This window comes from Scyliorhinus torazame, chromosome 18 (genome assembly GCF_047496885.1).
Source record: "Scyliorhinus torazame isolate Kashiwa2021f chromosome 18, sScyTor2.1, whole genome shotgun sequence".
NCBI lineage: Eukaryota > Metazoa > Chordata > Chondrichthyes > Carcharhiniformes > Scyliorhinidae > Scyliorhinus > Scyliorhinus torazame.
In genome coordinates, this window is record NC_092724.1 from 155901468 (window position 1) to 155915641 (window position 14174).

Sequence of the window (14174 nt, forward strand, 5' to 3'; positions counted from 1 at the left end):
TAATAACTCCCTAGGCCACCGTCCTCATCCATAGTTTACACCTGTCATTGTACGAGAAGTACACAACACTCCATAGGATAGCATGTGGGCCCCAAATGGTGGGCTCTGCCGTTTTTTCCGAATGGATACATCATTAAAATGTATAAAAGCACAAAACAATTTGACTTGAACAATATAGAAAGTGCAGTAAAATTCAACTTCTCTCCACAGCATGTTCCAATCTTAGATGCCTCAAAACAATTGAAACACTCTTGATTTTTACATTATACACTTCATGTCAGGTATTCAGCAAGCCAGCGGGACCATTCACAGTGAGAGAGGAGCAGCAAGAGGCCAGTGCCATAATAATAACCTTTATTGGAGTCACAAGTAGGCTTACATTAACACTGCAATGAAGTTACTGTGAAAATCCCCTAGTCGCCACACTCCGGCACCTGTTCGGGTACACGGAGGGAGAATTCAGAATGTTCAATTCACCTAACAAGCACGTCTTTTGGGACTTGTGGGAGGAAACCGGAGCACCCGGAGGAAACCCACGCAGACACGGGGAGAACGTGCAGACTCCGCACAGACAGTGACCCAAGCCGGGAATTGAACATGGGACCCTGGCGCTGTGAAGCAACAGTGCTGACCACCGTGCTGCGATGAGCTCATGAGGTCGCTACTGCACTTTATGAATCCCAGGGAGAGATCCTGTGGGAAGGAGAAAGGAGGACTGTAGAGGTATGTGTGCTTGTATGTCCTAGGCCCATACAGCAGAGCTTTTTCTTGGACCCCTTGCCAAGTTTTAGTGCAATCAGCACATACCCCTGGACCTTGGAATGTGCCAGTCTGCAACACCCGGTCAAGGACAACGCTTTGCACTGGAAGAAGGCACTGGTGGGCACTGCCTATAAAACTCTTATGGGGTGTACCAGCTGCTCAATAAATTGGACTGCCTGCTAGGGTGCCTGCACACAATGCTGGACTATTCCACGTTTTATTTGTGGGGTCAGCACACATGGCATTGAATGAATGCAGTCAATCACAAAAGCGTGCGGTCACCTCTAGGTCCTCAACTAGTGGGGCTCTGTTATGGTGCCTGTGGTGGAGTCTTTGGTAGGACCTCAGATTGCTGTAGTTCAGGCTCTGGGTCCCACACCCTCCCCCAGCTTGCTCAGTGTGAACAAATCCCGGATATTGGTTTCCACAATGTTGCCTCGCTCCTACACTCTGCTTACAAAACTCCAAGGTTAGATCAGAGAAACTGGAGTTGTTCACCTTGCAGTGAAGAAGACCGAGGAGAGGATTAATGGAGGTGTACAAGATTATGACAGGTTTACTATGGTAAACAAAGAAATGTTGTCCCCATTAACTGACTGTTACAAGGACAAGGGGACACTTTTATGGTTTAGACAGAAGTTGCAGGGAGAATGTGTGGTAAGAACGTTCTTACACTGTGAGTGATAATAGAGCTCACTGCTTACAAGTGTGGTGGAAGTGGAGATGATCAATGATTCCAAAAGGAAATGGATGGACATTTGAGGGAAATAAAATCCCAGGATAACAGGGAGAAAGAAGAAAAATATAATTGACTGGTTGGCTGTAGTGAAATGGCATTGACCTGATGGACCGAAAGACTGTGCAGTAAGGACTCCAATGTTATTGCCGGATGGCCTGATTTATATCACAAGAACACTTGTAGCTAAAGATATAAATCCTTTAGGGAGGAACTGCTGAAAATCGACTGGGAGCAGAGCCTTGTGGGAAAGACAGTAGAACAGCAATGGCAGGAGGCTCTGGGAGTAAGTGAGGACACAGCACAGAGGTTCATCCCAAAGAAAAGAAAGGTTATCAGAGGGGGGATTAGGCATCCATGGCTGACAAAGGAAGTCAGGGAATGCATCAAAGCAAAAGAGAAAGCCTATAATGTGGCAAAGAGTAGTGGGAAGTCAGAAGATTGGGAAGGCTACAAAAACAAACAGAGGATAACAAAGAGAGAATCAAATATGAGGGTAGGCTAGCCAGTAACATTAGGAATGATAGTAAAAGTTTCTTTAAATACATTAAAAACAAATGGGAGGCAAAAGTAGACATTGGGCCGCTCCAAAATGACGCTGGTAATCTAGTGATGGGAGACAAGGAAATAGCTGAGGAACTAAATAAGTACTTTGCGTCAGTCTTCACAGTAGAAGACATGAGTAATATCCCAACAATTCAGGAGAGTCAGGGGGCAGAGTTGAATATGGTAGCCATCACAAAGGAGAAAGTGCTAGAGAAACTAAGAGGTCTAAAAATTGATAAATCTCAAGGCCCAGATGGGCTACATCCTAGAGTTCTAAAGGAGATAGCTGAAGAAATAGTGGAGTCGTTAGTTATGATCTTTCAAAAGTCACTGGAGTCAGGGAAAGTCCCAGAGGATTGGAAAATCGCTGTTGTAACCCCCCTATTCAAGAAGGGAACAAGAAAAAAGATGGAAAATTATAGGCTAACCTCGGTTGTTGGCAAGATTCTAGAATCCATTGTTAAGGATGAGATTTCTAAATTCTTGGAAATGCAGAGTCGGATTAGGACAAGTCAGCATAGATTTAGTAAGGGGAGGTCGTGCCTGACAAACCTGTTAGAGTTCTTTGAAGAGATAACAAATAGGTTAGACCAAGGAGAGCCAATGGATGTTATCTATCTTGATTTCCAAAAGGCCTTTGATAAGGTGCCTCACGGGAGACTGCTGAGTAAAATAAGGGCCCATGGTATTCGAGGCAAGGTACTAACATGGATTGACGATTGGCTGACAGGCAGAGAGTTGGGATAAAAGGTTCTTTTTCGGAATGGCAACCGGTGACGAGTGGTGTCCCGCAGGGTTCAGTGTTGGGGCCACAGCTGTTCTCTTTATATATTAACGATCTAGATGACGGGACTGGGGGCATTCTGGCTAAATTTGCCAATGATACAAAGATAGGTGGAGGGGCAGGTAGTATTGAGGAGGTGGGGAGGCTGCAGAAAGATTTTAGACAGTTTAGGAGAGTGGTCCAAGAAATGGCTGATGAAATTCAACGTGGGCAAGTGCGAGGTCTTGCACTTTGGAAAAAAGAATAGAGGCATGGACTATTTTCCTAAACGGTGACAAAATTCATAATGCTGAAGTGCAAAGGGACTTGGGAGTCCTAGTCCAGGATTCTCTAAAGGTAAACTTGCAGGTTGAGTCCGTAATTAAGAAAGCAAATGCAATGTTGTCATTTATCTCAAGAGGCTTGGAATATAGAAGCAGGGATGTACTTCTGAAGCTTTATAAAGCACTAGTTAGGCCCCATTTAAAATACTGTGAGCAATTTTGAGCCCCACACCTCAGGAAGGACATACTGGCACTGGAGCGGGTACAGCGGAGATTCACACGGATGATCCCAGGAATGGTAGGCCTAACATACGATGAACGTCTGAGGATCCTGGGATTATATTCATTGGAGTTTAGGAGGTTGAGGGGAGATCTAATAGAAACTTACAAGATAATGAATGGCTTAGATAGGGTGGACGTAGGGAAGTTGTTTCCATTAGCAAGGGAGACTAGGACCCGGGGGCACAGCCTTAGAATAAAAGGGAGTCACCTTAGAACAGAGATGAGGAGAAATTTCTTCAGCCAGAGAGTGGTGGGTCTGTGGAATTCATTGTCACAGAGGGCAGTGGAGGCCGGGACGTTGAGTGTCTTTAAGACAGAAGTTGATAAATTCTTGATTTCTCAAGGAATTAAGGGCTATGGAGAGAGAGCGGGTAAATGGAGTTGAAATCAGCCATGATTGAATGGTGGAGTGGACTCGATGGGCTTACTTCCGCTCCTATGTCTTATGGTCTTATAAATGATTTATTGACATTAACTGTGGGTAACTGTATACAAAACAGATGAATAACAGTAAGATCAAGCACAAGCAACCTCTCTTCAACCTCCTCCAGCCAGTCTGGGCGGTCACCTGACTCTAACATTCACTTATATACTAGTGAGACTCCTAGTGGTCAGTCGGTGAATTACAACACAACCATGATATCACGACACGACTCTTGCTTCGAGCCCTGGGAGTGCTGAGGTACAGCCAGGGGAGGGGCACATGCTGTCCTCTCTCAGGCCCAGTAAGAAGTCCTTACAACACCAGGTTAAAGTCCACCAAGTTTGTTTCAAATCACTAGCTTTTGGAGCACTGCTCCTTCCTCAGGTGCAGTGCTCCGAAAGCTAGTGATTTGAAACAAACACGCCGCCCCCCCCCGGTGATTCTCCGACCCGGCAGGGGGTTGGAGAATCCCGCCCCAATATTACTCTTATAAAATCAGAAATATATTTCAACACTGCATCATAAATTCTCCCAAACATGAAAACCGCTTATTGTCACAAGTAGGCTTCAAATGAGGTTACTGTGAAAAGCCCCTAGTCGCCACATTCCGGCGCCTGTTCGGGGAGGCTAGTACAGGAATTGAACCGTGCTGCTGGCCTGCCTTGGTCTGCTTTCGAAGCCAGCGATTTAGCCCTGTGCTAAACACTCTTAACTTATTCTCCCAAACATGACCAGCCACTCACTGCCTGCCTTTCCACTTTGATAAAGAGCAAGAATCCCAATCCCAAAAGTGCTGCAGTAATCAGCCTAAACCTCTTTCCTCTTGTAAGGCTCCCCAAATCCGCCTGTCGGTGACCAACCACAAATACCTCCTAATAGGTGCTGCCTGTCAATTCCTTCCTGCCGGGCCTTGCAACGTTTTACTAAACCTGTTGGTGATGCAAATTTGTGTGGGAGAGAAGCAATGGCAAAAAAACCCACTCAGACCGGCGGAAACGTGTGTGTATTTGTGAACACAGAGGCTGATTGCCAGCTCACTGGCAACGCAAAGTAAAGCAACTTCTGCAATCAATCCTCTTCAAACAAAGACGATGAAAACATTTATCTCTCTCTGGATTACTCTGCTTTGTGAGTATATATCTTCAGTCAATTTCCACCCGTCTGTGTGCAGGATTCTGGAATTATGGCGGCAACTTTATTTCTGGGAAGTTCTGTCTTTTGGCACCAGAGTGGGATTACTACCCAAAGGGGATGATTAAAAACAGAATTGTGGTTGGGAGACAACAGGCAATGGAAGGAAAGGAAATGTGTTGCTCCCAAATGTCTTGCGTGTGTTTTAAATGGTGACGATAAATGAATAACACATAAGGGATATGACACAGCTAAAGAGCATGTGAATGTAACTATGATCTGGGAAATGAGCCAATAATGGGCAGTTTACAGCTATAACAGCTTTAATAATTACAATATAGACCTTCAGGCTGCTCACTGTAGTTTGTGTCTCATACACGGTGTAGTTTGAAGCGATCTAAATGTCACTGTTTTCATTCTTTCAGTTGAAGCTGCTCAGGGAATGTCACAAGGTAAGAATCTGTTTAAATTAAAGGTTGGATATTCTGAGCTGTCACTGTACAGTTGTACTGGAGAATAATGCAGAGAACATGTGATAAATATCAAGCTATAGAAACCACATATGCTTTTCATAAATTAGAAGTATAATGTATTGTTCCCATATACAGCAAAAACAGAAAAAGCTGGATCATCCCAGCAGGTCTAACAGTGTCTGTTGAGAGAGAATGGGGCGCTCTCTTTGTCATCCAGGCTCAAAACGTTGGGCTGTGTTCTCCATCCACCAGTGTGCGCCTTCCCGTTGCTTGCCAATGGGATTTCCCATCGTAACCACCCCCTGCACCGCGGGAAAATTGAATCGCGACGACCGGAGAACTCTGGCCACTAGCTCTGTTTTCTCTCTCTCCACAGAGGCTGTCAGACCTGCTGAGGTTGTCCAGCATTTTCTGTTTTTGTTTCAGATTCCAGCACCCGCAGTAATTTGCTTTTATCTTGTTCCCAAGTAGTTTGGGTGCGTTTTAAATTATGACAATGATAAATGTTCAGGAGATGTGACGGCGGGTCAAAGAAAAGCATGGCTTTGAGAATTTAAAACATGACTCGGGAGGTAAAATTACAAAATTTGTGAATGGCCCCAAATCGATGGTGTTGATTCGGTGGAATTCTGTGACAAAATACAGGAAAACATGAATAAGATCTTAGGATCTGCACTACAATTCTGGCCTCTTGCCCGCCTCTCATTTTAATCAGTCCACAAATGGTGGCTGTGCCTTCAGCTGGCAACACCCCTCAACCTCATTTTCCTTCGTTAAGGCATTTCTTTAAACTCACTCTTTGACTCAGCTTTGGGTCATCTTCCCTGATGTCTCCTTATGTGGTTGGTGTCATATTTTGTTTAATAATGCCCTTGTGAAGCACCTTGGGACGTTTTACTATGTTAAAGACGCTATATAAATACAAACTGTTTTTAGAATCGTATACTCCCTACAGTGCAGAAGGAGACCAATCGAGTTTAGACCGAGCCTCTGAATTAGCACCCCACCTAGGCCCACGCCCCACCCTATCCCTGTAACCCATAATCCCACCTAACCTTTTGGACACTAACGGACAATTTAGCATGACCAATCCACCTTAACGCACATCTCTGGACTGTGGGAGGAAATTGCAGCACCCGGAGGAAACCCACACAGACACGGGGAGAACTCCACACAGACAGTCACCCGGGGCTGGAATCCGGGTCCCTGGCGCTGTGAGGCAGCAATGCTAACCATCATGCCACCCTGTAATGTTTGCTCTTTAATTGGCAAATAAACTTCAATGTAGTTATGTGTGAGGTAATACACTTTGGTAGGAAGAATAAAGAGGCATATATTCCTTATAAATTAAGTGTCTAAATAAAATCGAGGAACAGAGAAATCTGAGAGTATCCTACTTCCCCGTACTCGTACTCCCTCTGGCCCTCCGCAACTACTGTGGTCAAATGCCATCTGGAGTCTCTGCCTTTCCTTCAATGCTCCTCAAACCTCAGAATCTCCTCTACAAGCCTTGCCCTCTTCACTCATTCCACCCTCCCCCTATGTGCCCGGATCAAGATAAATTCACCCCTAACTACCACCTTCGGTGCCTCTCACAGCGTGGCAGCCATGACCTTCCCCATGTCATTCAACTCCACATAATCCCGGATGGCAGTCCTCAGCCCCTCTCGCCCGCCAACAACCCCACATCTGACCACCACTGCGGCCGTTGGGCCTCCCCCAGAACCACCCGCAAATCCACCCAGTGCGGCTCTCAAAAGCCACTCTCTTATTAACCAACACCGCCACCCCACTCGTCTTCATGTCGAACCCCGAGTGGAACACCTGCCCCATCCATCCCTTCCTCAGCCTCGTCTGGTTCCCCAACTTCAGGTGCGTCTCCTGCAAGAACACAACGTCCTCCTTCAAGCTCCTCAAGTGCATGAAAACACATGACCGTTTAACCGCCCATTCAACCCTTGCACGTTGCACGTAACCAGACTGGTCGATCAGCCAGCCCCCGGCCTGAGTCCTAGTAACTGACTTATTGATGTGATTTTCTTTGTCAAAGTCTGATCATTTTGAACGCCTCTTTAAAATTAACTCTGTACTTCTTTGCTTGAAGAAAATGAAAGGCAGTTTCCGCGATCTCTCATCAATCTGAACTCTTTGTAAACAAACATGGGGGATAACATATTCTAATGAGTCAATATGGTTCTACAGTTATTGTTTTCTATTCAGGTCTGAATTTAACAAAACAAAAGATTTATTATTTCTCCGCTTGTTTGGATGGGAGTGGGGACGGCAGGGTGGATGAGCTGACTGGTCAAGGCACCGTGGTGCAGGAAGCCATTCAAGTGGGGCAGCACATAAGAATGTAGTGATAGCAGGGGGACAGTACAGTGAAGGGGATTTACACTGTTCTCTGCAGCCAAGAGCCAGAGTCCGGATTGTGTTACCTGACCGGTGCCAGGTTTCGGGACACCTGCTCAGGGCTGGAGAGAAACGTGCAGTGAGAGGGGGAGGATCCGTTGCCGTGGTCCATGATTGGGGCACGATTTCTGAGGAGCGGGACCTGCGAGCTTAATCCCTCCCCCCCCTCAAGTCCAACGGAAAACTCGATCCTCTGTAAAAAAGTTTCCATGTGCCATTCAATGGCAAATCAGCGCCTGTGGAAAATGGTCTTGATTCCACGCTGGCAGGAGCACTCAAAACGGGAGAATTGCACCTGTACAATCCATATGGGTGGAGGTAAGAAATAACAAGGGGAAGAAGACACTGGTGGGAGTAGTCAATAGGGCACCTAACTGTAGCTATACTATAGGATAGAGAATAAATCAGGAGATAATGAGGACTGTAAAAAAGGCAGTGCTGTGTTGGATGTAGGAATTTCAGATATATTGGGTGAAATTCTCCGGAAACGGCGCGATGTCCGCCGACTGGCGCCCAAAACGGCGCCAATCAGACGGGCATCGCGCCGCCCCAAAGGTGCGGAATGCTCCGCATCTTTGGGGGCTGAGCCCCAACATTGAGGGGCTAGGCCGGCGCCGGAGGAATTTCCGCCCCGCCAGCTGGCGGAAACGGCCTTTGTTGCCCTGCCAGCTGGCGCGGAAACGACATGTCGGGGCGGCGCATGCGCAGTGGAGGGAGTCTCTTCCGCCTCCGCCATGGTGGAGACCTGGTAAATAAAGTCGTCAGTCAGTCGTGCTGGCTGACGCTGAGCAGTGAGGAGGTGAGCGGACTGTTCCGGAGCTCCCCCCGAGAACGCTGCGGCCAACGGGGGTGGGTGGGAGGGAGTGGGAGGGGGGGGGGGGAGTGTGGAGGTGGGAGAGCGGGGAGGGAGAGTGTGGAGGTGAGAGGGGGGGTGATGGAGGGAGTGGAGGTGGGAGGGGGGTGAGGGAGGGAGTGGAGGTGGGAGGGGGTGAGGGAGGGAGTGGAGGTGGGAGGGTGGTGAGGGAGAGTGTGGAGGTGGAGGGGGGTGAGGGAGGGAGTGGAGGTGGGAGGGGGTGAGGGAGGGAGTGGAGGTGGGAGGGGGGTGAGGGAGGGAGTGGAGGTGGGAGGGGGGTGATGGAGGGAGTGGAGGTGGGAGGGGGGTGAGGGAGGGAGTGGAGGTGGGAGGGGGGTGAGGGAGGGAGTGGAGGTGGGAGGGGGGTGAGGGAGGGAGTGGAGGTGGGAGGGGGGGTGAGGGAGGGAGTGGAGGTGGGAGGGGGGGTGAGGGAGGGAGTGGAGGTGGGAGGGGGGTGAGGGAGGGAGTGGAGGTGGGAGGGGGGTGAGGGAGGGAGTGGAGGTGGAAGGGGGTGAGGGAGGGAGTGGAGGTGGGAGTGGGGTGAGGGAGGGAGTGGAGGTTGGAGGGGGGTGATGGAGGGAGTGGAGGTGGGAGGGGGGTGAGGGAGAGTGTGGAGGTGGGAGGGGGGTGATGGAGGGAAGTGGAGGTGGGAGGGGGGTGAGGGAGAGTGTGGAGGGTGTCGTCCATTCGTGGATGCCACATGTCAGCCGCTCTGATAAGGCAGGACGGTGACGAGGACACGGCCGCAGGTTGTCGTGTGGCTGATGGGCACAGGCGAGTGGCACACTGGTGAGGAGGACGGTGTGAACTGACCATTGGGCGCAGACAGTGACCAGGTGTTAGGCTGGCTGCGTACCTGCAGCGCGACCAGGCCACCGGGACACACAGGTATCCCATGCAGCCCGGCTGGCGAGGTGTGGAAGAACCTCTGTGTAACATGCCGTTTCTCTGCCCCCCATCACCCTCCTGCAGGTCACTATGCATGCCAACCAGACAGCGATGTTTACTGCCGTGGTTGGAGCACTGCAGATGGACATCCGGCAGCGTGGATTCAGACGGCCCACAGTATCTGCAGATGCAGCGGTTGCCGGTGCAGCAGAGGGGATGGCCGCAGAGTGGCCCGTCGTCGCCACGCAGGCCGCAGGCGCTCAGGCCCGGGATGTCCAGGGGGGATGCCGAGGGGAACATTGACCCCCCGACGGCGAGGAATGCACAGGAAGCGGGCACTGATATCGAAGTGTTTGGGGGGAGGAGGAGCCACTGATGGCGGTGCCAGGGCGCCACAGGCGTCCAGCAAGGGCGAGGGTGTACCGTGACAGAATGTCGTTCGAGGCCCTACCGGACATCACATGCAGGGGAGACTACGGTTCAGCAGGGAGACGGTCGCACATATATGCCACCTCGTGGCACACCTCGCACCACTTGGAATGGGTGGAGGACACGCTATACCAGTCTCCGTCAAGGTGACGGTGGCCCTAAACCTTTACGCTACCGGTTCCTTCCAGGCGCCGAGCGGGGACCTATCCGGGATATCACAGGCATCGGTCCACAGGTGCATCAGGGCCATGACTGACGCCTTGTACGCCATCGCGGACAGGTACATTCAATTCCCTGAGGACCGAGCACAGCGGGAAGCACGGGCACGTGGATTCGCCAAGGTGGCCGGGATACCGATGGTCCAGGGTGTCATCGATGGTGTGCACGTCCCCATGCGCCCGCCTGCAGACAACAGGGAAATGTTCATGAACAGGAAGGGCGCATACTCCCATGAACATTCAGGTGGTGTGCGACCCCCACATGAAGATCATGAACGTGTGTGCAAGGTACCCCGGGAGTGTGCATGACGCCTACATTCTGGCACAGTCGTCCATCCCCGCAATGTTTGATGGATGCCCCCCCCCGTCTGAGGGGCTGGTTGCTGGGCGACAGGGGCTATCCGTTGAGGTCATGGCTGCTGACGCCAATACGGAGGCCTCACACCAATGCGGAGAGCCTATACAACGAGGCCCATGCAGCAACCAGGGGTGTGGTGGAGCGGTGCTTCGGGCTGCTGAAGATGCTATTCAGATGCCTGGACCCGATCAGGAGGGGCCCTGCAGTACCAACCCGACAGGGTCGGTCGCATGGTTGTGGTCTGCTGTGCGCTGCACAACATTGCCATGCAGAGGGGAGATGCCCTGGTGGAGGAGTCGGAGGGAGGACCCGACGGCACCAGAGCTAACGCAAACGAACAGGAGGAGGAAGAGGATGGCGTGCATCAGGGTGGGGGGAGGGGCGCAGGACACAGACACTGCCCGGGTGCTGGTTACAAGAGGCTGCACGACGGCACCGTCGAGGACAGCGGGGCACGCGACGCGTTGGTGGCCGCACGGTTCACGCACCGTGGGGGAGGGATTCGCTGAACACTGCCACTTGCACCGTCAGTCCTGCACATGGGCACCCCCCCCCCCTCCCCAACCCCCCACCCCCGCACTGCGTTCACGGCACCAGTTCCACATCATCTTACCACTGCGGCACCTCCTCACGTGCCCGTGTGGGGTAGCTGGCGTCGGCAGTGCCGAGGACTACGGTGTCCGATTTGGGAGGCAGGGGGGAAAGGGACAGCACATCCGGCACCAACGTTGAACCGCTTCGTTAACCACAGCGCCACTCGGTCACCCTCACAAGCCCCCTGGCACCGGACATAGCACAAAGTCTTACCAGTTAAGTGCAACAGTGAGTTTAATTGTGACATTCACATAGATGCCCTACCCCCTACAACTAAACTGTGCCCTGCACCCGTGCCAACTTATTATGTTCCTAACTTCTTTGCCTTACGGGTCCCACCACTACGTCTAGGTGTCTCCCCAGATGGTACAGCAGGGGTGGAGGCGGACTGCTGAGAATCACGCCCTGTGACATGGCTCCCCGTCGGCACGCGTTTCCTGGGGCGGCCCGGTTCTGATTGGCCAGGCTGCTCGGCAGGCGTGCTGGATGGCGTGGTGCCTCCCTGTCCTGCCCGGTGCCCACCAGATGCGCCAGGGACTGAACGGGGGGAGGCCAAGTGATCCGGGACGTCCCTTGCTGGAGGTACCGGGACGTGCCCCAGAACCTCCTCCTCCCTCAGGGAGCCCGGTGGCCCCCGGGCCCTCACTGTGGGATGGAGGTGCGATCGGAGACATGCTCCGTCGCACCCCCGACACCTGACGCTGCCAGTCCTGGAGGCCTGCAGCGGTATCGACCACGGTCCGAATGTTCGCAGAGACGGAGCCCAGAGAGTGCGACATTCCTGCCAGGGACTGTGCTATCTCAACCTGTGTGTACGCCACGCCATCCATCACGTGCGCCAGGCGGTTTATGCTCTCCACAACCGACTGCTGGGACTGTGCCATCGCCTGCTGGGACCGGGCCATGGCACGGTGAGACTCGGCCAGGGCCCGGAGAGCGGCGGTAATGTCATGTTGGCTCTGGCGCATGGCTACCTGTGAGAGGGCAGCCCTCTCCTGGGCCATGGATGACATGTGCACGTGAAGCCCAATGCCTTACAGAACCCTGACCAATGGCCGAAACCGATTCACCCATTGCCTCCACCGCGGACGCCACCCGTGCGGTGTCAGCCTGGGTGGTTGCGATGAGCGGCACCACTCCCTGCTCCTGGACGCAAATGGACTCCTCCAACAGCGTGTGCAGTCCTGGAAGATGGCCCTCATCCCGTTATTCAGTCCCTCGGTGTCCTCATGCATCGGTTGTCCGGGTGAGTCAAGTACATCCAGGAACCTGGGAACCGTCTGGGTGGCAGCTGTTTGCTGGGCCTGGGCTGCCCTCCGACCCGCCCCAGTCCCTCGGCTGCTCCAAACTCCACCTGCTGTACTGGCTAGGCTGTGTGGTGCGCACCAGGCCGTGACCCGGGAGCCTCATCACTTATCTGCCCAACCGAGATGAGTGTCTCTGCGATGGTGGATGGTGTGGGAGACAGCAGTGCCGCTAGCTCGAGGTCATCGTCCGTTAGGAAGTCTGGTGTGTACTGGTCCCCCTCATGGCCGGCGCAAGGTGCAAGCGGCCCATGTCGTGTTGCCCTCCAGGTGATTCCGTGGACTGTGTGGCCGTTCTCTGTGCGTCATCGTCACTGTCCGTCCTGTGCCCCTCAGTATTATCTCTGTTCGTCGTATGTGCGTCCCCGTCCAGCGTCCCAGACTGAGAGGATGGCCCTCCTGTCCGACCGACTGCCACCCTCTGGCGTGCGTCCCTGGGTGCGCTTGAGGTTGGAGATGGTCGGCTGTGTCTTGGCCGAGACGACCCTGGACATTCGGCGGCTGGCCCTGGGGAACACAATGATACAGGGTTCGTTAGACACGCTGGGCCGGTGTATGGTGATGGTGGGGGCAGTGTGTGAGGGGGGGGAGGGGATCGGGGGTGCAGTGGCCAGAGTGTGAGGGGGGAGGGGATCGAGGGTGCAGTGGCCAGAGTGTGAGGGGGGAGGGGATCGGGGGTGCAGTGGCCAGAGTGTGAGGGGGGAGGGGATCGAGGGTGCAGTGGCCAGAGTGTGAGGGGGGAGGGGATCGAGGGTGCAGTGGCCAGAGTGTGAGGGGGGAGGGGATCGGGGGTGCAGTGGCCAGAGTGTGAGGGGGGTGGTCGAGAATGCAGTGGCCAGAGTGTGAGGGGGGAGGGGATCGAGGGTGCAGTGACCAGAGTGTGAGGGGGGAGGGGATCGGGGGTGCAGTGGCCAGAGTGTGAGGGGGGAGGGGATCGAGGGTGCAGTGCCAGAGTGTGAGGGGGGAGGGGATCGAGGGTGCAGTGGCCAGAGTGTGAGGGGGGAGGGGATCGAGGGTGCAGTGGCCAGAGTGTGAGGGGGGGGGGGATCGGGGGTGGAGTGGCCAGAGTGTGAGGGGGGGGGGGATCGGGGGTGCAGTGGCCAGAGTGTGAGGGGGGGGGGTTCGAGAATGCAGTGGCCAGAGTGTGAGGGGATCAAGGATGCAGTGGCCAGAGTGTGAGGGGGAGGGGATCGGGGGTGCAGTGGCCAGAGATTGAGGGGGGCAATGACGGGTTGGGGGGGGGGGGGAGGGAGGACATGCAGGGTTGTCTCACTTGCTTCTGCGTCTCCGAGCTGGCATGTCGCGACCTCCCGGGTGGCGGATCCCCCAGCGAGGCCCAGGGCCCTCTGCTCGTGAACGTTTAGGGGGTGCAGGACCGGAGAACCCCCTCCGGTTCTCATGCGCTCACGTTGGTTGTGAGCTGTCTTGTACTGGGGGGCGGGGGGGGGGGGGGGGCGCGGTTGGATAAAGCATCCAATTAGGCGGTTATCATCAGGGTGTGCAGATATAGGATACATTAATGCTGGGTGGGGAGACAGTTGGAGCCACGCCATGGCATCTCTACAGGGGGGGGGTCCCGGTGCTCATGTGGGTCGAGAACAACGTTGTGCACCCTGAACCTCCCCCACCCGGAACCCCCCCCCCCCACCCCACTTCCCTCCCTTGTGCCCCGGGGGTGGGGGGGGTGTTGGTTGTGACCCGGGGGCACCCTCATGGC

General features: G+C 53.5%; 1 protein-coding gene across 1 annotated transcript in view; it reads left to right on the forward strand.

Moving 5' to 3' along the window:
* The first annotated feature begins 4786 nt into the window (after positions 1–4786).
* Positions 4787–14174, forward strand: part of LOC140394871 (platelet endothelial cell adhesion molecule-like) — a 37860-nt gene continuing 28472 nt past the window's right edge. The window contains exons 1-2 of the mRNA XM_072482021.1: positions 4787–4925; positions 5354–5380. Of these exons, the coding sequence (XP_072338122.1) occupies positions 4889–4925; positions 5354–5380 (64 nt within the window). The 5' untranslated portion in view covers positions 4787–4888. The remainder of the gene's footprint in view (positions 4926–5353; positions 5381–14174) is intronic.